General features: G+C 31.5%; 1 protein-coding gene and 1 pseudogene across 2 annotated transcripts; one reads left to right on the forward strand and one right to left on the reverse strand.

Annotated features, from left to right (window-relative positions):
* Positions 1–2,000: 2,000 nt before the first annotated feature.
* Positions 2,001–4,806, reverse strand: LOC113518205 (uncharacterized; annotated as a pseudogene).
* A 299-nt stretch (positions 4,807–5,105) lies between these two features.
* Positions 5,106–13,123, forward strand: LOC113520837 (myb-like protein X). Of its 2 annotated transcripts, none has more exons than XM_026906254.3 (2): positions 5,106–5,366; positions 10,499–13,123. In XM_026906254.3, the coding sequence occupies exons 1-2, from the start codon at positions 5,296–5,298 to the stop codon at positions 12,738–12,740; spliced, it is 2,313 nt and encodes a 770-aa protein (XP_026762055.1). In that variant the 5' UTR covers positions 5,106–5,295; the 3' UTR covers positions 12,741–13,123. The 2 variants fall into 2 exon arrangements, with proteins under 2 accessions (XP_026762055.1, XP_031767382.2); XM_031911522.2 differs by lacking the exon at positions 5,106–5,366 and adding an exon at positions 5,385–5,672.
* The last annotated feature ends 10,287 nt before the right edge of the window (positions 13,124–23,410 follow it).

Here is a 23,410-nt window from a genome sequence, read left to right on the forward strand (position 1 = left end):
TCCAAAATTTACTTGACCAGTCTTCCGCTTATGGTTTGCATTATTTTTGATAACACTTTGTCATGGTCTCCACAAATCTCGGAGGTTAGTAAAAAAATGTTTGCTGCAACTAATGCCTTGAATAGATTACATATTTCCTCCCAGTTAACACCAAAATTGCGCTCGCACACACCTTACTAGTACCCATTCTTGATGATGCCGTCTCATGTTATTTAGACCTCACCGAAGAGCAATTAAACAAGCTTGAGCGTCTTCAAAATTTATGTATCCGCTTTATATTTGGTCTTCGCAAATATGATTACATTTCTCAATTTTTTACTCAACTCAAGTGGCTCCCTATCCATTTTCGTCGTAATCTGCATATCCTGTTTCTTCTTTACGCAATCCTTTTTAATCCCGCTGCTCCTGATTATCTAAAAGACAGATTCTTGTTTCTCAATGAGGCTAATAATCATACTTTACGCAGTGTCAATAAACTCCGACTCAAACTTCCCACTCATTCATCTTCCTTTTATTCTAAATCCTTTACTGTTTAGGCAGTTCGCCTATGGAACTCATTACCTACCTGTATTCGGTGCGCTCAAACTCTTACTAGCTTCAAAACCTCTGTTAAATCCTACTACTTCTCACTTTAGTACTATTTTCCTGTGTTCTCTCTTTGTCTTTCTTCATCATTTCTTTTTCTGTTATATGTGTGCTGTTAAGTATGTGTATGTTATGTATATATTTGATTGTGTATATATTATGTATGTATATGTATGTATATATGTTTGTACATGATAATATTTATATAATAGTGCGCCACCTACCCTTTCTCTTTTTCTCAATGTCCTCTACCCAAAGGTTGTCTGGAAAAGATTGCTTAGCGATAAGGCTGCCTTTTGTATCACTTCTTATTAATATTTACTGTATTTGTTATTTCTCTTTTTACTGGGTGCAATAAAGTGTAAATAAATAAAAATAAATAAATAAACCCTGTGGACAGCCGGAGACCAAAATGGAAAATGAAGAATTGAAGACTATTGTGGAAGCGAAACCATCTCAAAGCATTTCAGAGATTACTGCAGTCTTCAGGGTAAGTGATAAAACTGTATTAATCCACTTGAAGCAAATCGAGGAAGTAAAGAACTTGAACGATGGGTGCCTTATAAATTGAGTGAATCGAACTTGCAAACACGCGTCGACTGCTGTGTTACTCAACCGACACAATAATCAATGGATTTTAAATCGAATCATTACTTATGATGAAAAGTGGATACTGTACGATAATCGGAAGCGCTCGTCGCAATGACTAAACCCTGGAGACCCAGCCAAATCCTGCCCTAGATGAAAATTGACTCAGAAAAAGTTACTTGTGAGTGTTTGGTACATTAAGAAAGTTTACAACTTTCTTTTTTTAATCTTTTATTTTTGTCTTTAAGTGATTTTCATTTTTGTGTATAATTATTGTTTTTTCTTTTAATAATAGTCTTTTTAATCTATTTACAAAATTATTACCCGCCTCATCTGGTATTGTAAGTCTACTTCCAGATTATAAGAATCATGAATGACTGACCTTTATTAACAGATTTCTCTTATGACGTAGATAATTACTGTTCAATATTTTGTATATTTTGTAGTTAATTAAAATTTGTTATATTTGCCAATTACGATTCTTTTTCCTTACATCTGTTTTCGATCCGAAATTTACGATATATTTTCTTATATTTGTAACCATTTTTTTATTAATTTGATTATGTACTTAAGAAGACCTTAGTACAATATATTGATCCCAACGTTTGATGCTGTTTCCAAAAAAGTTATACAAATCTTGCAACGTTGCGAAAAAAAACTGTATTTCCACATAACTGCTAACGACATATTTATCACCAAATTTAAATTATGAGTGGCACAATATACGTACTCTACGTTAGGCTGGATATCCTTAATATGTTTTTGTACACCATTATACAAACCACTCATCACACTGACTCCATCATAGCCCTACCCCACACATTTTTTTAAATCAATATTTTTGTTGATAATGTTGTCACTTGGTTGACTAAATCTACTGCGCAATGTTTGATGGCTGCTTGAAAGCCTAGAAACACTTCTTTTGCTTCTATATCAATTGGCTGTCCATTTTCCGATCTGGTTATTACTGCATAACTCACAATAATACTTAGCTGATCTACCTTCGATATGTCCTGTGTCGTATCAATTATGATGGCAAAAAACAGTGACGCTCTAATTTGTTCTAGTAGATGGGTTTCAGGTTTGGTCCCCAAGCTCTCAATCATTTCATTTTGAATTGTTGCACTCAGATATCTTGTAGACCCTAAAAACATTTAAAAAAATCCAAAGAGTCCTGATATTAAACAATTAATAATTGTAAACAAAATTAAACGATAAAAACCTTAAAAATAATTATTATTACCTTTGGGTATATCCAAAACTTGTCGCAAAATGTGATCATATCGGGCGACAAGCTCTACAAAGGACAGAAAATTTCCGTGGTATCCTTCCTGACTTAAGTCTTCTTGATGTCCTCTCAAAACCAAAGAACGAAGAGAAGCTCAAAGAACTCTTTGCTAGGGTAAGTATGATACCGAATAACCTTTGAAGAACCATTTTCCAAAATTATGCTTTTTTGCGAATTTCATTTTTAAGTTATCTTGTCGATAGTATTTGTATCGTATTTTTTTCTAAAATTCTTACATAGCACATACTTCCGAATGGCTACTCGAACAACTGTGTTGTTTAATTCTTTCTGATAAATGCTTTCAATCTCGAATTCCCGTACACCAAATATTATTCCTTTGTGAAGCAAATAACCAGCAGGGTTGATAATAGGCAGCGTCTAGTATTTTGGAATAACACAACCAAAAACGATTAACTGGCCCATATTAAGAACACGAAACGTAGTATGATTTTGAAAAACACCTATTGTTCTGGTTAATGTCTGTTGGAAAAGGTTCTGAAGACTGTAAAGGCGTCATATCAAGAATTTGACACACGAATTTGAAACACTGCAGTTACCATATTATTTGAGTCACTATCAATAGAAATATTTTGGCCAGATGTACTTGCAGAAGGCTGACTAAAAAACTTTTCAATTTTGGGCATTTTTTGTTTTCTATCTTCTCTTTCTGGGCGTTGTTTGCGTTTAAATGCACCTGGGTTTCTTCTTTTTATCCATAATTTTAGTTTTCTAATTATTTCTAAGTATTTAATAATTAAACACAATGATACGCTACAAATGTCGTTGGGGAATCCCCGGAAAAAATTATCACCGTTAGTATTACCACGTTTAACGGTAGAGACCATGAACGATCTCTTGCCCGCGGACCTGAATTAATGTACCTACTGCAGGCGACTTGCATTTTTTTACGATATTTTGCGTTATACAATGAGCTGTATCCGAAATCTATAGATTTGACACGACTTATTGTCTTAACGGATGTCAATATGAGTGGTAAAATCAAATAAAATTGAACCACTATATTGACCAGTACAAAAAAGTCTATTAACATTCGATTACTTACTCCTGATACAGCATTAATTTTTTAACCCTTCTCGAAAACTTAACTCGAATTCACAATAAAGAGCACATCGATGAATAATAAAACGCACATATCACTAGCCGTCAAATTGACAACACTGCCAGCCCATAGAAAGAATTTAGGGGAATTCCCTAGGCACTTTTGAATTTCTCTCAATTGAGTTGTCATGATAAAAGTGGAGTTGCAATCTGTCATATTTATTTTGAAAATGTGAGAAATTTCCAAAAGTTTTGTTCGATGAAGATTTTTGGAAAGCATTCGAGGGCTCCCTGAGCTTAAGGGCTCCGGGGCATTGCCCCGCCTAGCCTCTAGGTAGTTACGCCACTGGATATCGGCTATTTTTGTTTTTTTTTTAGTGCGCAAAATGACATTTGATTTATTAAATAATTAAATATACACTGTTTGTCTAAGTATTTAGAGCTTAGAACGCTATTAAAAGAGTCAATTAATTTGACAGTTAGCTAACAAAAAGTTGCCCTATTCTTAAGACTCGAGGCTCTAACTATATGGTCTAAGGATCTCAGTTTGTATGCTAAATCATTAAATGTTATTTTACAGCGCAAGGAAATAAAGATAAATTAACTTGAAACAAATCTAAACGAAGTTTTTAACCTAATTTTGAACTGTTCTTATTCACCCCGTTACAGTACCCTAATTTTAGTTATGTTTGTACCCACAAACCACCACAGACATAACTAAAATTAGGGATGCAACATCGCTCCTAAAAACATCAATATTAAAACATCGATATTAGAACATCTATATTTTAAAACATTAAATATCGATGTTGAAAACATCGAAGTTTTCGATGTTTTTACCACCATTCAAATATACATATATCTATCTATATATCGAACAAATATGCATTTTAACGAATATGAAAAAATAATAAGATTATATTAATTAAAAAAAAAACAAAGTTATATTATTTTATGAACTTTTATACTATTTATTTTAACTTTTTTATCGAAAATTGATTAAATTTTAACAGGAAACAAGTATTTTTCAAACATTTTTATTTTGGAGTTTATTTTTTGTAAATAAAGTTTAAAAATAACAATCTTGATAAACTAGTGCCCAATAAGCGGTTTCTCTCCAGGGTGATTGTCGCTCCAGCTTCTGAAAATAACCGCTCACTAGGTACCGAAGTTGCCACGATAGGCAAATAGATCATAGCTAGACTATGGAGCCTGGGAAATAATCCTTTTAAATCATCACACATCTCCAACGCATCTCCCTTTACTGGAGTGACAAGTGTCGACATGTTTAAGGCTTAATTAGTGGACTAATAATTACCTACTTACGTTCGAATAAATACACAGTTGAGGTTATGTAATAGATTAACCTTTTATTCTTTTATTTAGTAAGTATTTCTTTATGACTATAGATGTAAATCACGGGACGAAAAATGACGCTATGATTAAGAATTGTTCATAAAATATCGCTCATGAAATACGATGTATCATCGATGTTTAAAGTTTCAACATTGATGTTATAACATTGATGCTATAATATCGATGTTTATGAATAATATATCGATGTTTGAAAAATCGATGTATCGCATCCTTGACTAAAATACATATAACCTATTTTCTTGCATCATTGGTTATATACTCATCTGTTTTTAATTCCGCATGTGTAATTTAAAAATTTTATAATTTTAATTTATTCATCTCACAAGATTTTCCTGATCAGAATCTTGTTTTTCAGTTAAAATTTTATAAAATATACAATCATACTGGAAGCTTTGTGCATGGATTCCTCTTCAGATGACAGTTTCACATGGACAAAAACTACAGATGAAAGTTCTGATAGTGACAGCATGTAAGTCTAATACATAAAATTGTGATACCTCGTATAATACAGATTGCAATTAGTAGTAATGTTCGAATTAATATATTGGTTATAAAGGTTAATCATTTAAAGATTAAGTACATTTTGCTCCACAAAATTGGAAAACACAATTGTCTTGCCCAAAATCGAATTATTTCATTGAGCATGATCTAACAGTTCTAACATTCCTTATATTTCCAAATCTGTTCAAGTATTTAAAAATTATGATGGAATGAAGAAATCCATACACAAACATGAAACGAAAATATTGTTACTTTTGGGCTATCATATAAAAAGGTTAATAATTTAAAATTAATTTTATTTGATTAGTTCATATATTAGTTGGTATTTGTATTAATTATAGTGATTGAAATAATATTATTTAAACTTATAAGATAAACTCATAATTTAAAAATGCACATATCAATAATAAAACTAACACAGAAATCTAATGGTGACTAACAAAGACGTCGGTACTGTAGCAGATTAATGTACAACTTCATCATTGGATGATCTCGCACAATACAAATATTTGACATTCTCAAATATGCTTATATATTTTGGGTGTTTTCTTAGTAGTTTTCTAGTATTTGTGTCGATAGTACAACCTTAGTTTGGAACAAAATGACATTGTGTAATATATCTAATAATATTTATGTATTTTATTTTTTAAATATTTTTATTATTATTATATCAGTGCTTAATATTGCATGCATACATTATATATATATATATATATTTTTTTTTTTTTAATTATTGTATAATGTATGCATGCAATATTAATTAATAAATAAAAAAAAAGTAAATTTTGTATAATATTAAGCGCAGAATAAAGGCTTCTTTATCTTATATCAGTGCTTTACCAATAGTTGCTACAATTCGCAGACAGGTTAGCTCTTCTCTCGTTGTGGAGACCTATTGACGCTAGGAATTTCCATAAACGAGGTCTAGGCAGAGGTTTTGTGAATATATCTGCCAACTGCAGTCCAGTGTCAACTTCCTTTATCACTAGCTCTCTAGCTATAACAAGTTTAGGAACAGAGAAGTGATGGATCCGAATATGTTTAGTTCTCTTGTGGAATTCTGGATTCTTAGTTAATCTAATAGCAGGTTATCATTATCCACATTCAACACAGGAAGTTCTTTGAAGCCTACCAATTCTCGAAACAATCTAGTTAGCCAAATACATTCCTTAGCTGCTTTGCTAGCAGCAACTATTTCCGCTTCCATTGTAGGAATTGCTGCACTGTTTTTGGCTTAACCATAAGATAGGACCACCCGCATACAGGCATAGTACTCCTGATGTTGATTTTCCTGTTGTAATACAACCTCCATGATCTAAATCACTATAGCTTTCCAAAACTTTGTTCTTGTAATATTTCTTGTACAAAATTCCAGCTTCAGGAGCATATTTGAAATAATGCATAATATGTTTCACCATAATGCAGTCTGTCTCAGTTGGTTTTTCTAAATTCCGTGATACAACACTTACAGCATATTTGGATGTGTGCCAACCATAAGGTAAGCTAATGCACCAACAATCTGCCAATAATTATCCAGGATTGGAGTCAAATCACATGTTTTGTGCTTTTGTTCCACATCATCCTTAATTATGGGCGTCATGACAGGTCGTCAATCTTCCATACCAAAATGCTTCAAAAATTTTCTTGTGTATCCAGCTTGGGCTATCAGTAGGCTGTCTTCTCTTTTTTCTATCTCTATTCCCAAAAAATAGTATGCAGGCTTCATAGTGATTCTGAAGGTACCTTTCAGATCTTCAAACAATTCATCTACTAGCATCTGTGAAAATCCTGCCACCAAGCTGTCATCCACATACAAAGCTACAATAATCTTCCCTTTATCTTGTCTCTTACAAAAAGGATCTGCATCACAAGCTTTGAAATCCACACTCTTGAAGAAATCGAGTATCCGTTTATTTCAACATCTTGGAGCTTGTTTCAAGCCATACTTTTAGTAAACATATGTGTCCAGTGTGTATGTTCAGTCCATAAAGATCTCATCCAAGGAATAATACAAGAAAGCAGTTGAAACATCAAACTGCATCATATACATTTCCTCACTAGCCATGATACTCAAGATAGCTCTAATTGTTGCCATCTTAGCTACTGGGCTAAATGTCTGATAGTAATCAATGCCTTTCTTCTATCGAAATCCCTTTATGACAAGTCTGGATTTATACTTAGCAACTGTTTCATCTGCATTAAGTTTCACTTTAAAGACCCATTTGCATGAAATAGCTTTCCTATTTTTTGATAGTTCTGTTAAAATCCAACTTCCTTTTTCTTTTAAAGAAGAATTTTCACTTTCCATAGCTTACTTTCTGGACATTGTATCGCTTCTTTATAGCAAGTTCTGAGTAACCAGTCCATTTGGTGTTCATAATATAGTCATTGAACTTAGCAGGAAGTCATAATAGTCCTATCTCCATCAGCTGATGCAACAGCTCCAGCCACTTGCATAGCAGCTTCTGTCAGCAGAGAAGGTCGTTGTATTTTATCTTCAACAATATTGTGAAATCCGTCGATATCCCTTAGCAAAGCAGTGATCCGATACTTCTATTGTATCCAGTTATGGTTTTCAAGTTTGGTAATCTGTATCTTGGTAAAATTCATCTTCAGCAACCTACCCCTGTAACCACTTAAATATATTCATACCTTGAACCTTTCACCTTAAACAGTAAGGGAACTGTTCAAGGGTTGGTAGTATGAATTAGCAGATTTGTCAGTAGATTTTACTTATACAGTTTATGAAGTTGAAACAAGTAACACAATATATATAAACGAACATACAATATCACTCGCTGTTTATATCAAATAATATTTATTTATTTAACTTTTTATTGCACCATTAACAAAAATAAACAAAATATTTATACATCTACTAATTTTCTATTTTGTAATAAACAACAATCAACAATTACTAGGCAACAGTCTCAATAGGTGTCACACCACATTATAATCTTAGACAAACCAAAAAGTATTAACATTAGCAACTGCAGTTAGGCTTTGTTCATGTTTTAAGAGGGATACTGTGGCTTATTCCTCGACCATTAAGTCTCCCATTCTTTAACATCCGTCCATCAACTATTAAATTTCCTTGGTCTTCTTTTATAACATCCACGGGAAAGAAAGGAGTAGCTCATTTGTTGTCTTTTTTTTTATTACATAATAATGGAATGGTAACCCCGCCTGCGCTATCGGTATACACTGGCGGGGCACCAGTGAGGGATAATAGGTGAGGGTGAAGCAAATCAGTCATCCAACTGTGACGAATCTAACAATAAATCAATCACAATGTTTTCCAGAGGGAGCCACAAAGAGGTTTTTTTTTTATACAACTTAGAATGGCAAACAAGCTGACGGCCCACATGACGGAAAGTGGTAACCGTCGCCTATAGACATGAGCAGTATCATGGACATAACAGAGTATACTGTTTCGCCCATGATACCCCCCATGCGTTGCCATTCCTGAGGACTCAGGTGTTATTCCTCTGTACCCAGTAAATTCACGCCATATCCCAACCTTCCAACCAAAACACAGCCATGCAAACACAACTGCTTCACGGTTGAAACACGACTGGGATAGAGGTACCCAAGGAATCGACTTTTGTATAAAGTCTCCCTCCCTCGACCTGACAGTGTATATTGCTAGCAATGGGGCTACTAATCTCCATTACTAACGATCCCTTCTCCCCTATCCATTCTGTGTGAGGATCACATGGCAATATAGAAATTGTTATACAAATGTAAACAAAACATGTATCCTTATGGTCGAAAGAATGAATTTAAATACACTTGAATGGTAATAACATCAATGCACAGCTGAAACTCTTAAAGCGAGAAATACCAAAGAATCTAAATTTTTTAATCTAAATTCCTTTTATGACCTGCATAAGTAATAAGAAAGGATTTTTAAAAAATTTTTTAACTGATTAACTGGAAATTAATCATATGTATCTTCTTATATAAAAATAATCTTAATTTCAATATTTCTCAAAATTAATTCCTTAGTTGTTTGTGTCTTTAGTGATAATGTTCCTTTTCGCCAGTAGGACACTCTCTTCATAGGTGATAACGTGTGATAAAATATTTCGATTGCACCTTGTATATAAAACATAAAAAGGCAACACTACAATAACTAAAACAGATTTATTAAATATTTAAGGTTCTATAATTAAGGAACATGAATTGTATTATACTTCAACTTCGAGTACTACTATTATAAATGTGAAAGTTTGTGAGAAATGTATGTTTGCTACTCAATAATAATAATGGGTGAATGGAAATTTGGTACATGGGTAGGTTATGTCCTAACTTAACAGATAGGATAATTTATAAATTTATGTACGCGGGCAAAACTGCGGGATACAAGTAGTGTCTCAATAAAGTACTAATTAAAATACAAATTTATATTCTATCTACCTGGGCAGGTCGCTAATATATATAAACAATACTATATAATAATAAGTATTTACATACCTTCTACTTTGTAGTATCCCTAATACAAATAATAATAACAGTAAAAATTATACAGTTTGTTATTTTGTTTTCGAGAACATAAATTTATTTTTTTTATTTTTTGGTGATATAAATTGTTATTGAGCGAAAAAAATTTTTTGATGCTGTATTAATGTATACTAACACTAACTTTAAAGAATTGGATTTTGGTAATCAATATATTATATAACCAAAAAAATCTTTGATATCATCTTCCAGGCTGATTTATTACTTTATGATACATTCATTTTAGCAACGACAGGTAACCAATATCTCTGACTATCACATTACAACAAATTCAAGTGGGTTATATGACTATGATGAGCTTTACAAATACACCTGTATTACTTCTCATAATGGAATCAGATCTGAGGTGCCATTTTTCTAAGCCTATTTCTTAACTTAATATTTTAATTTGATAGTTTCGCAACTTACTGTTTTTTGGACTATTATAAATTAAATTTGTAATAAGTGACTTAGTTTATTAAAAATTTAATTCTAATTGGTCCTTGGAATAAAGATATTTTAATTTAAAAAAATGGCGCCTCAGAAAGAGCTCCAATGTTATCTTAAATTAAAAATATTAATTAGTTTTATTATTTCCAGAGATATGAAGACTATTAACAAACATCAAAGTGATTCAGACTCAAGTAAAACTTGTAAGAAAAAAATAAAAAAGGATGTTTTTGTAAATAATCATGGAAGTGATCAAGCCCTGGAAACTGAATTGAAACAAAGTGATAATAAACGGAAAACTAAACATCTAACTGATGTTAACAATAGTGATAGTCCCAAGAAAAAACTACATAAAATTGAGTTTGAAAGTGATTTGAATAAACAAAGTATATGTGAAGAATTGCCTAAATCATCTAAAAAATCTAAGAACAAGAAAAATCACAGTGATTTGAATGAGTCAATAAATAGCCATATTATTGATGGAGTTACGTATAGTAAAAAAGACAAATATACAGAGCTGCTGGATTTGGATCTAAGTAAAAAGAAAAATAAGAAGAATAAATCTATTAATGAGAAAACCGAAAAAATAAACGACTATCAAAAGGATGATAATAAGGGTAATTCTATATCTAGTCTTGATTTAAGCTACCAAAACGATTGTGAAAAATTACATAAATCACCTAAAAAATCTACACATGGAAAAAATAATAGTGAAATTAATGACTCATTAATTAGCGTTATAGGTAATAACATTTCTTGTATTAAGAAAGAAGGTGATACAGAATCCCCTAATTTGGGAAAAAAGAATAAAAAGAAAAATAGGCTATCCATTAATAATGATAATAGTTCAGAAGAAATTAATCATAACAAGAAGGATGAAAATGATGGCCTAGAAAAAATCAGAAAAAAAGAAAATAATCAGACTATTAAAACGGAATTTGAAAAGAGTAATAAGAGAAAAGTTAAACAGTATCTAAATGACAGTGATGAGAATAACAGTCCCAAGAAAAAACGAATTAAAATAGAAGTTGAAAGTGATACAGATTTTTATAAAAAGAAAGACAGGAAAGGCAAAGATGTTAGTATTGATGTATCTCAAATTTCATCAATACATCCTGATAATTATGATGATGAATATTATTTGGATATAAAAGTCAAACAAGAAATAACTGACAAGAATATAAAAGTAAAAAAGAAATATTCTAAATCTAGTTTTGATTTGAATAATCAAAGCGAAAATGAAATATTGCCTAAATCATCTGAAATAAATAAGCAGAAAAAAAGTAATCATCATTTAAATGAATCAGTAAATAGGCATATAGTTAATGAAGACAGTGCTTCAGAAACATCTGAAGCTAATTTTGGACAAAACAAAAATGAAAAATATGTAATGTATAATCACAATGATACTGATAATAAAAGTGAAAAATTAAAGACCCAACAAGATTATACAAAAAATGCAAATAAAATAAAATCAGAAGCAATTTCTCGTGATAGCATTAGTAGTGAGGATATTTCTAGTAACGAGGAAAATACAAATAAAAAGCATATTGAAAGAAAATCTTTGCAACAAAGTTTAACATTTGTTAATGGGAATAATTTCGAAGATGAAAATGAATCAATTCATGAGGAACATCGGAAGAAAGAAAAAACAACTTATTCAACAATATTTAAAACAATTTCCAAAGGGAATGACAATTTAAAACCAGTTTTAAATAAAAATCAGAAAAATTCTATAATATCAAATGATGATGAAATATGGATTCTTAAATGGCCACAGAAAATTGATGTTAAGACCTTAACAAAAAATGAAATTACATTAGGTAGTAAATGTAAAATCAAAATTAATGATAATACTTATTGTGGAAGTATTGAAAACAACGTAAATAAAGTCACTGTAATGTCCCTGCAACAAGACAATTATGTAATAAATAATCTTAATCTTAATGGTATTATAAATTTTCGGAAAAGAATTCCAAAGTTGCATTTGCAGGACGATGTTTCTCTAACAAAAAATCAACCAAATTTTGCCTTTTTACCGGAAGCTAATTGTCGTCATCCATTATTTGGCTCGGATTTTAAAAGAGCTCTTAAACAACCGCATTTTGTTGCAAACCAGTTAAAAGAAAATGAAACTGAAATATTAATGATGCAAGATGAAAACAGAAAAAAACATAAAAAGCTAAAAAAACATTTGAAAGAAGAAAAAGACGAAGAAAACATTACCATTGAAACTGAATATGACGCACATAAAAAGTCGAGAAAACGCAAGTATTCAGATAATAAGTCAAAACATTCAACAAAGAAAATGAAAGTACTTTCAAGCAATCCTGAATCTGCTGAAGCATGGAAATCAGAAAAAGCAATTGAGGAAACACTTTTTAATTTTTAATATTTGGTAGTACTTAAAAGTAATGTATATATGCATATAATTTTATATGTCGTAAAATCAAAACCTTCAGCAAATATAAGAGTTCCTTTATACTTATTAATACGGAACCATACACTTAAAGGCGGTCTTGAATCTGCTAAAACATTGAAATAAGGCAAAGTAATTGAGATAAAAGGTTTACTAATAGTATTCGTATTTAAGGTTAAATAAGTATATAGATAATGTAAGGTCAATACTTCGCAAAGGTAACATCAAATATACAAATCCTATATCTGGAAATGTAATGATTAAATAATTCATTTCTAATGAATTAATCATTATAATGTTAATATTATTTATTTTTTATCTTTACCTGTAATAAATATTTTATTTTTTTTATTGTGTATCTTGTCTTTTTTTATTGTCATAGCTGCTGCCGCAACTACTACCCTTTATATCCTTGTCTGAATCATCAATGCCCCAAATTTTTCGTCATTGAGGTCGATTACAAACCGCTATTCTCTATCATTTGTAAAATGACAATGTAATTTTCATAACCAATCTTAGTTCATAACAGTATGGTTACGTTGTAAAAATATTCTTGTGTTAATAGAATAAAAACAACCATCACCAATTCGTTCCAAGGATGTAGCAAGGGTTTATAGCACAATTATGGACTTAGTATACCGTAATCTAAGAGAGTGAGAACCATAGTATTAGAAGGTAAAACGAGTTATAGGAATAAAACAAGTAAGAATCTGATGGTATATAATTTAAATATAATTACTTGTCCTGTACTGACTCATCCACATTTAGGGTCTTTCACAATTTTATTACAACAATTTCCTGTAGGAGTTATCTTAAAAATACGATTATTCCTATCTTTTGCGTATACTGGACCTGGCGCCGCCCACAAGCCTCGTTTTAGACAACGAGCCCACATCAAAAGGAGTACTGTTGTTAGAACTAGTCCATAGATCATATTGATTCATATCCTTAAGCCTATAAATAATCATCAAGTCTAGACTTATTTGAGCAAAAGCATAAGTTATCCTAGACAACTATATACCTACCTGGTTTACTAAGCAATTTGGTTTGAAGTGCCGATTTAAAAAAATAATTTCCCTCAAATTTCACTTTAAAGTATTTGACAAATTGCGTCACTCAGTGCGTAGAAGGAATTTGGTTAATAGATTGGTACTCTATCTACGTAGATTTTCTGACCCGCCATACGCCCAGCACTTTTTTTTTAAATATTTTAAGGGGCCCAGCACTTTGATCCTCCTGTAATTTCATTGTGGATATAGCAAGTTTAAATTTTTTGTGATAAAGAAAACACACTATAACTGGTTATATTGCCAACTAGCTTTTTGTAAAGCAGAGTAGTGTGACAGTATGCATGTATTTCAGAAGTAGGAAAATAGAAAAATAAATAGACTACTTATTTATGGCGAATAAAAAAAACACCCCATAATAATGAGTAGTACACTCAATAATCTAAGCCAGTAACACAAGTAGCACAATTTGATTATATTTGTCCATTCTAAACGCTGTAAACGTAATTTGTAGGAATGTATATTTATTTTTTAAATATGTACCCAATGCAATGTTTTAAATTATTTTATTGACTTTTTTATAGTCCAGAACTCGCAAAAAATGTGGGCTAAAACCAGCAATGTGTGTCTAATAACTGAAGAAATGACAATTTTGGAGAAAATATTCTTTAAAAAACACCATAACTAGTACAATCAATAAAGGCAAAAATCAGCTACAACCTCCGATTTCGTTGAACCTCCACAGATTTGGATGAAAATTTGGAATTGAGTATGTTTTATCCTCTACTTCAAAACGCTCGTTTTACGCTTTTTGCATTTTAAGGGTCCACTCCTTCTATATATATCATTTTAAAACTCAGAAATACAAAAAAAATTTTTTCATGATTTTCGATTTAAGGGCTGGTTGCTAAAAGGGTTGAAAAATTAAAATGATAAATGATGCATATAAATATAAATATAGATATAAATAATATATATATATATATATATATATATATATAATAGTTCATCCAAGAAAGGTTATTTTAAAAAGTAATTTTAAGAGATCGTCTTAAATAAGAATTTTTGAAGTTCTTATTTTTAAAAGATAAAGGGTCCCGGTTGCATTGTTCTCGCAGTAAAAGTTAGGCTTTAAATGTCTATCTCGGTTATTTTTCATTCTATAACTTCTTTTTTAATTTTTATAAGAATATCCATTATTTTTTAAGTTATTTTAAAGAAAATAAAATTTAAGAAAATTTTAAAAATTTCGATTTATTAAATCATACTTTTTTTCAAAATTAAGCATTCTAAACCGAGCAAAATATTTGAGGTCATCATTTATGCTAAAAAAGAAAGTCCTTTAGGGATAACCATAAATTTGAATTTATGTGGAAATGGTGAAAGTTTTATTTTTCGTTTTTTCCAAAAAAACTTCGAAAGTGTCATTAGTGTTATTTTTATCAATTTTGATGCTATTAACTTTTTCACTGTAAAAAGTTCATTAGAAAGGTATTTCCGAGTAGGTACTTTAAAAAGTGTTCAGGAAGTATATGTCATAAAATGCATCGGCTTTCCTTTATTTGAATACTTAGATTTAAGTACTCGCCAAAAAATATAAATATTGAAATAATATAGAAGGTTTGAATTAATACAGAAGGTTTTTCAAAGTAGGGATTTGTTTGTTTTTTTTTTATTAGTTTCAATTTTGGTAATGACACATTTTTTGTAAAAATTTATAGTTTATGAGTTATTTATGAACCTCTTTAGAACATGTATTTTTATCACGAAAAATCACAATCTTTTTTTTATCTTTAATAGCTCAGAAAGTAGTATATATTTATTCCAAAAACTTTATAAAACAAATTTTGCTTAGAATTTGACTCTCCATCAATTCCTAGGGTTATTTTTATTAAAGTAATTTTCACCCCCGAGAAGGGGTGGCATCCACCTCCAAGCTAAAAGCGCAAGTTGGTACTATATCACTTTTGTTTCTTAAGGTGTCCCCCACTTACTCATCAACAAAATCGAAGGTGAAAACCTTCATTGACTGTACTAAATAGAAAGATGAGATTCATTAAATAAATAAATAAATTGTAGTTCTTTTTTTTTTCACATTACAAGTTTTTTTTTTTAATTAATAATAATTCTTACCTTTGAAAATAATTTTTAAAAGTGCATTAACTGATCATGATTCTACATATTCTCCCTATCTCGGTGGCGGGTAAGTTAGTAAAACATAATTTATGAATATCTGAGTGAGTAGGTTATACCTATATACTACGTCTATAGTGGAATGACTACACATACATCATGCATGTCACGATATATGGTGTGATTTCTATGATGCTTTTCGTGTGTACAGGCGACGGTTATCACTTAAGTCTGTAATTACCACTTTCCGTCAAATGCGACGTCATCTTGTTGGCCATTCAAGTTGTATATATTCTACATTAAAATCTTAGATTACAGTATAGTGTGTGTCATACATGCTTCAAAAAAGCGCGTCAACTTTTTTTTTTTTTTTTTTCTTTTTTTGTGGCGTTCACCCCGATATTAGGGTATTTTGCCAAGAACAAAACGGGGAAACGATAATAGTAATAAAAATACCTAACACAAACGAATTTAGAAAGGATAAGGATTAGGTCTAGGATATTTATAGGATATGAAGGATATACTTGTACATATAAGAATATACTTATAAATATATAGGAAAAGCAATTGATGCAACTATAAATGTATTCATGTAATATAACTAAATCTTAATATTGTTATCATATATATATGAAGATAGTATTTTATAGATAATAGGATCATTGGAAGAAAGTAGAGTAAGAATAGAAGTTGGGAATGGAACACGGATGGATCGGAGATGATTAAAAAGGGAGGTGTGGTCAAATTTAGAACATGAGAAGAATATATGATTTAAGTCCGCCACTTCAGCACCGCAATTACACGACGAACTTTGTACAATACCAAGCTTGTATAAATGAGAAGGTGTGCATACGTGACCTAGACGCATACGAGTTATAATAGTTGTTGCGGTCTTTCCAAGCTTTAATTTACAAAACCATGGTTTGAAAGGAATATCGGGTTGTATAAGGCGATAAAATCTTCCTTTTATTGTACTTGTTTTTTCCCAATATTCCTTCCAGGCATACCTTAAATATATTTTTGGGAGACAAGCTAGGTCACTACAGTAATTATGATACGGATACATATCACCACAAGTTACAGCCTCTCTTGCAATAAGGTCAGCTTTGTCATTGCCGCTAATACCACTGTGTCCTGGTAAACTGGCAAAAGAAACGGAATACCCTCTCAACATGCAAAGATAAAGACTTTGTCTTATGTCACAAATAATGGGATAAACTGGTTTTGATTTAAACGGATATTTGGCTAGAGCTTGCAAAGAGCTCATAGAGTCAGTGAAAACTATTGCCTTATGTAATTTCATTAAAAGTATATATTCTACAGCTTTTAAAATACCATAGCATTCCCCGGTAAAAACTGAAGATTCCGGTGGAAGTTTAATTTTTTGAACGATATTAAATTGTGAATGAAACACACCCACACCTACACAACCGCTATTGTCTGGTTTTGATGCATCAGTAAAGATGTAGTACCATTCATTCCATTCAATGTCAGTTATAAACATAAATTTGGCATTCAATTCTGAATCATTTTTTGATAACCCAAAATCATATTTAATATTAGGAGATAAAACTAAAGATTGATATGAGCATTTATAAATGGGAAAACAGGACGATGTAAAAGTGGGAGATTCTATGGATTTATATTTTTCATAACTTTGTATTAAACATGGAGGTTTTTTATGTTTCCAATAAGATGAAGACGAAATAAAGATATGTAGTTGAGATAACTTTTGAATAAGCGGATGATCAGATAATTGTAAACAACGAAAAAAGAAGCGATCAGATAGATATTGCCTTCTTAAAACCAAAGGTGGATCACCGACTTCGAGCTGTAAAGCATTGATTGGACTTGATTTCATTGCTCCAGAGATAATCCTCAAGGCCTTTGATTGAATTAAATTCAATTTCTTAAAAGCAAATGAACTTCCTGGAGCTAACAAAAAAGTTCCATAATCAATGACACTCCTTATAAGACCATTATAAGCAAGTTTTAATGAAACGGGATGTGCTCCCCACCAAACTCCAGCAAGGCACCTAAGAATGTTGAGGTTACGCTCACATTTCGTAGAAATATAATTACAGTGGGACAGACCTGTTAATTTATTATCTAGCACGATACCTAAAAATTTAATTTCAGTCTTTATAGGAATGTATGAGTTATCATAAAGCACCTTAATTTGTTGCGGTGATCTCATTCTTGAAAACAAAACTACACTACTCTTGGTTACAGAAAGATTAAGACCATTTGCATCTAACCACGTTTTTAACAAATCTAATGAATCAGATAATTTGGCAGAAGCAGATTCTATGGACTTCGCAATAAAATATAATAAAAGATCATCAGCATATTGTAAAATTTTGACGGATTTATCAAGGAATAATTCTAGATCGTATGTGTATATGTTAAATAAGATTGGACTGAGAACAGATCCTTGTGGAAGGCCTTTCCATACTGTTCTAGATAATTTGGTATCTTCATCTAAATTCATATATATTGTTCTTTCTGATAAAATATTAATAATGAAATTAGAAAGCATTACCGGTACATTTAGAGCTTGTAATTTAGTTTTTAAAATAGAAATTATTACATTATCATAGGCAGAATTTATATCTAAAAAGGCTGAGAGGATTGACAAATTTTGTGAGAAAGCTATATGAATATCTGAAATAAGAATGCTCACATTATCTAAGGTGCTCTTACCTTTCCTAAAACCAAACTGGTTCGGGGATAGTAAGTTATTACTTTCTAAAAACCATTCTAGACGGTTTTTCACTAAATGTTCAGCTAGCTTTAGTAAGACAGAGGAAAGTGCAACAGGGCGGTATGAAAATGGTTCAGAAGGTGGTTTATGAGGCTTTAGAAATGGTATAATAATCTGAGACTTCCATGAAGTAGGTATATTTCCCGAAATAATTATGGAATTAATTATATTTAAAAAGTAAATTAATGTCGCATCGCTAGCATTTTTAAAAAAGGAATACGGTATACCGTCTTCTCCCGGTGCAGAGTCTTTAATAGAAGCTAGAACACCTTTAAGTTCTACTAGAGTAAAAGGAGAGTCAAGTTCGAATAATTCGTCAGAGACGGATAGAGAAATATTGTAAAGGCATTCCGGCACATAACTAGGAGCAAGGCGATCTAAAAATTTATTCGCTAAAGTTAAATCGAGTGCAGAACGTGATGTATGATCACTAAAGGCAGATCTGAATCTTTTAATATTATCCCAAACGACTGATGAATTAACTTCTGGACAGATAGAAGAACAAAATCTTCTCCAGCCTTCTAATTTCTTTTTTTTCAGTAGTTTTCGAGTAGAACGTGAAACTGCGGTGTAAATTTCAAAATTTTCTGGTGTCATGTAATTATTATAATTTTTTTCAGCCTCTTTACGATTTTTAATTGCTTCCGTACAATCTTTGTCCCACCAAGGTGGCGAGGGAATTTTCCCTGAAGCACTATTTTTAACAGGAAATAATAAATCAGCAACCTCCTTCATATTTATCATCAAGTCATTACAACATTGATGTTCATTTCCATGGTAAACAATAGGTAACTCCGATATTTTATTATCTAAATATTGTTTGTAAATATTCCAGTCTACATTTGATAAATTATATTTAAGCCGAGGACCACTCTTTCGACTTGAGGGAATGGAAATTGGAAAAGAAAGAATGAGGGGAAAGTGATCGCTTCCGAAGGTAGAGGAATGAGGATACCACGACAGTGAAGAAGCTAAATCAGAAGAACATATTGAAATGTCAGGAGCACTAAACCCTTCATTCGGTGCAGTTCTACGTGTTGGTACATCTGAGTTAATAATACATAAGTTGTAAGTGTCAATTATCGTCAGGAGTTTTCCACCATAAAAATTAGAAGTAGAACTGCCCCACGATTGGTGTTGAGCATTAAAATCGCCCATTACGAGAAAAGGTTTAGGTAAAATTGAAAATAATTGTTCTAGTTGTGAATATATTTGGCATGTAGGATCAGGAATATATAAAGTAACAAAACAGATACCATTTATAATTATAGCAGCTGCATTAATGCCGCTATATACAGGAAGCGAAAAAGAAGAAAAAGGAAGGGAGTTTTTGACCAATATGGCAACACCGCCATATCCGTCAGCTCTATCATCACGGAGACTTGTAAAGCCTGAAATCCTAAAAGGATATCCTGGCTTTAACCAAGTCTCTTGAGAGCTATTATAAAAGGATTATATTTATTAATCAAATAAAATAAGTCTGATTTCTTGTTTGTTATGCTACGACAGTTCCACTGAATTATTAGGACTTTGTAATCCATTGTGAGAAGTTAATAATTGAGAAAATACATTGTAAATGGCATCGTTGGACGGTGGTAAAGTTGTTTGTATCATTTTCGATTGCGATAACACTTTAATAAGCATGAGAATAATATCAAAGATGGATTGATTATTGTCAATATTATTTGATGATAATGCACAACCATTAGAGGGAGCAGGAATATTATATTCCTTAACTATGGCTTCATGGGCAGAACGATCATATCCTTGTTGTGCTTTTTGAGGAGAGCGTGGTTTAAGTGTAACTGTTTTTTTATATGATGATTGAATATGTGGTAATGATGATTTCTCTTTGAGGAAAGAAGATTGAAAATGAGATTTATTGGACGGAGATGATGATGTTAATACATCTGAATATAGTTTAGAAGTGGGAGGATGAAATTTTGATGCTTCAGCATAAGAAACACAACTGTGGGCCATTGTTTCTTTAATGGCTTTCTGACGTGCATATTCAGGACATTTCTTACTAATTGCTGAATGAGAACCATTACACAAGATACAAGAAACATTTTCCTCATCTACTTCACATTTATCACCTGTATGATTTAGCCTGCATTTATAACACCGAGGATTTGAACGACACTGCATCTTGACATGTCCGAACCTACAGCAGTTATAGCATTGGATAGTGAGGTAAATGTACAAATCTACAGTTAATGATGTGTAAAACATAAATACTCTTTTTGGTAATATTTGTCCATCAAAAGTAATAACAATGGTTTCAGTATTAATAAAACTTGGTTGTCCTTCATTAATGGTCTTTTTCTTAATTCTTCTGGTTTTTAGAATTCTCACACAACCTATAGGTACTGATATATTTTGGATTACTTCCTCTTCTGTCCAATCTTTAGGAATACCCCTCACAATTCCCATACGGGTTACATGGAAAGAAGGTATAAATGCCTTAAAATTATGTGTTTCTAAGTGACTATTATTTAAAAATGCATTTGCATTTTCAAAATTTGAGAAAGAAAGCGATAAACGGTTTCTTCCTATTCTTTTGAGGCTACCATTCACTATATTATTTATCTTATTAGTGTGTAAAAAGCGACCAAATGCAATAGGATGTATGTAGTGTTATCATTAGGATGTGTTTCATTTTTTTGTACATGAACGACATAAGGAGCTACATCCTCGGCATTGTACAAAGTTCTGCTTAAAGTACTGGGTGGAGAAGCAGGTTTAACAGACTCGGTATTATTTACAACTGGAATTGATACTTGAGTTTGATTCTCATCCTCAATACATTGACAATCACTATCTTTAATTTTAGATTCGAGACCTTTGGTGTGCCTCCTTCGTTTTTTATTGCAATGTTTGCAAATGCGACGTTCGCCACGTACTCGCTTACGTTTAGAACTTGCAACGCTAGAACCATCTGTGTCCATACTAGATTCACCCAATATATCAAAACTATTATTAAATGGGATAGTTATATTTGCAGACACCTAGGGGGTTGTCCCCCCAGGGTCTATAGGTGGATCCATAATGTCTAATTAATATAGGTAATTTACTTACCAATATTTACAGCAACAAACACTATTACTACAAAATATACAATTATATATACAATCTAATACACAATATATAAATAAGACTAATCCTTATATAATTAAAAATAAAATTAATTTAAAGAAGATCAAAAAACACTCCCGCTTTTTTAAACGTTTCCCGCGCTTTCCGCGTCAACTTTTTCATACAATTGTATACGCGACAGTGTTACCAGATTAGAAATTATTACTTTGAATTAAGGCAAAATGGTAATGTGAAGGTATGTATGCATAATAATATATTATTATATATTATTAGGTTTAATAATCCTTTATAATATTTAACTATCTTTAAGTATTTAATTATACTATTTATTTGTTTATTAAAAATCATGCGTAGATAAAGAATAAGAATGCGTTAGATCTATTTTCATAATCCTTTCAAATTGCTTTAAAAAATAATAAAAGTTTGAAAGGAAGATTGAAAATCAATATTTGTGGATCCATGTATACTATAAATATGGACGAATAATGTCACTAAAAATAACGAACATTTCAAATACTTTTTAATTCACCGATTTTTTTTTCATAAGAATATCTCAGAATCTTTGATTTTAAATGTGTATTGATGTTAGCTTTAAAACGTATACTGATGTTATAAATAATCTTAGATTATATAAACAGAGCATCGAGCCTCAAAAATGGATCAACTTCTTGTCAGGTAATTGTCAAATTGCTAACTCGTTTTTTATATTTGTTTTTTTTTTTCAAGTTAGAATGGTAAATAAGCTGACGGCTCACCTGATTGAAAGTGATAACCATCGTCTATAGACATGAACAGTACCACGGTAGAAACACGATTGGGACAGGTGGCCAAGCAAACGACTTTTGTACAAACTCTCTGTTGATATTTAGCTTGAGATATCAGCTAATATTTCCGTAGTGGAAGGGAATAGAATTAACATAATATAAAAGTACGATAAAATTTAAAAGAAGAGCAAATACAGAAAGCAACGATTGTTTCTAAAAGTGTGTCAACTTAATTTATAAAACCATATCTTTTTTAAATTACAATCGGCCAGTAATTTATAGCTGTATTTTCATAAACCTATATGCTATATTTTCATAAATCTATTTCTAACAGTCTCCCTCTGGTAATTGTTCTATATACTTACGTATGAAATGTATCTTGGCGTATTATTTAATAAATAAAATGAGTGTTTACTCATTATAAAGAAATTATAAGATAAAATAAATATAGAAGACATAAAGGAATCACTCATAATAATTGTCAAAGAAAAATTTTATGACCCGTTTTTTTCGAAGAGTTTCTAAGGAGACATTCTATCTAAAATACTTTTTTAATGTAATACACACATACGTATACGAGGTCTGTCCGGAAAGTTCGTATAAAAGTGTTCTGGAATGCGAGAAAGAGGAGTGGGGAGGCCAGGTAAGCGCAGGACCCCTTCCTTATGTCCCTAACAATGCTTCAGTTCTGGTCTGACCGCCGTGCGGTGCGAACTGGCTTGTCACGCCATCTGTGAAGTTACCTCTTAACGAAACCCCGTCGGCATGGAGCCCGCTTCCGTTGAAGAGCAGCGCGTCGTAATCAAGTTTCTCTCGAAACTCGGCAAGAATGGCCGTGAAATTTTTGCCGATCTCAGAACAGTTTATGGGGATGATGCT

Source organism: Galleria mellonella, unplaced genomic scaffold (assembly GCF_026898425.1).
Source record: "Galleria mellonella isolate WM207_F2 unplaced genomic scaffold, CSIRO_AGI_GalMel_v1 utg33, whole genome shotgun sequence".
Lineage (NCBI taxonomy): Eukaryota > Metazoa > Arthropoda > Insecta > Lepidoptera > Pyralidae > Galleria > Galleria mellonella.

Coding starts and splice junctions, on each gene's coding strand:
- LOC113520837 (XM_026906254.3), top strand. CDS start 5,296: ATGGATTCCTCTTCAGATGACAGTTTCACATGGACAAAAACTACAGAT. Junction 5,367..10,498: donor AGTTCTGATAGTGACAGCAT/GTAAGTCTAATA, acceptor TATTATTTCCAG/AGATATGAAGACTATTAACA.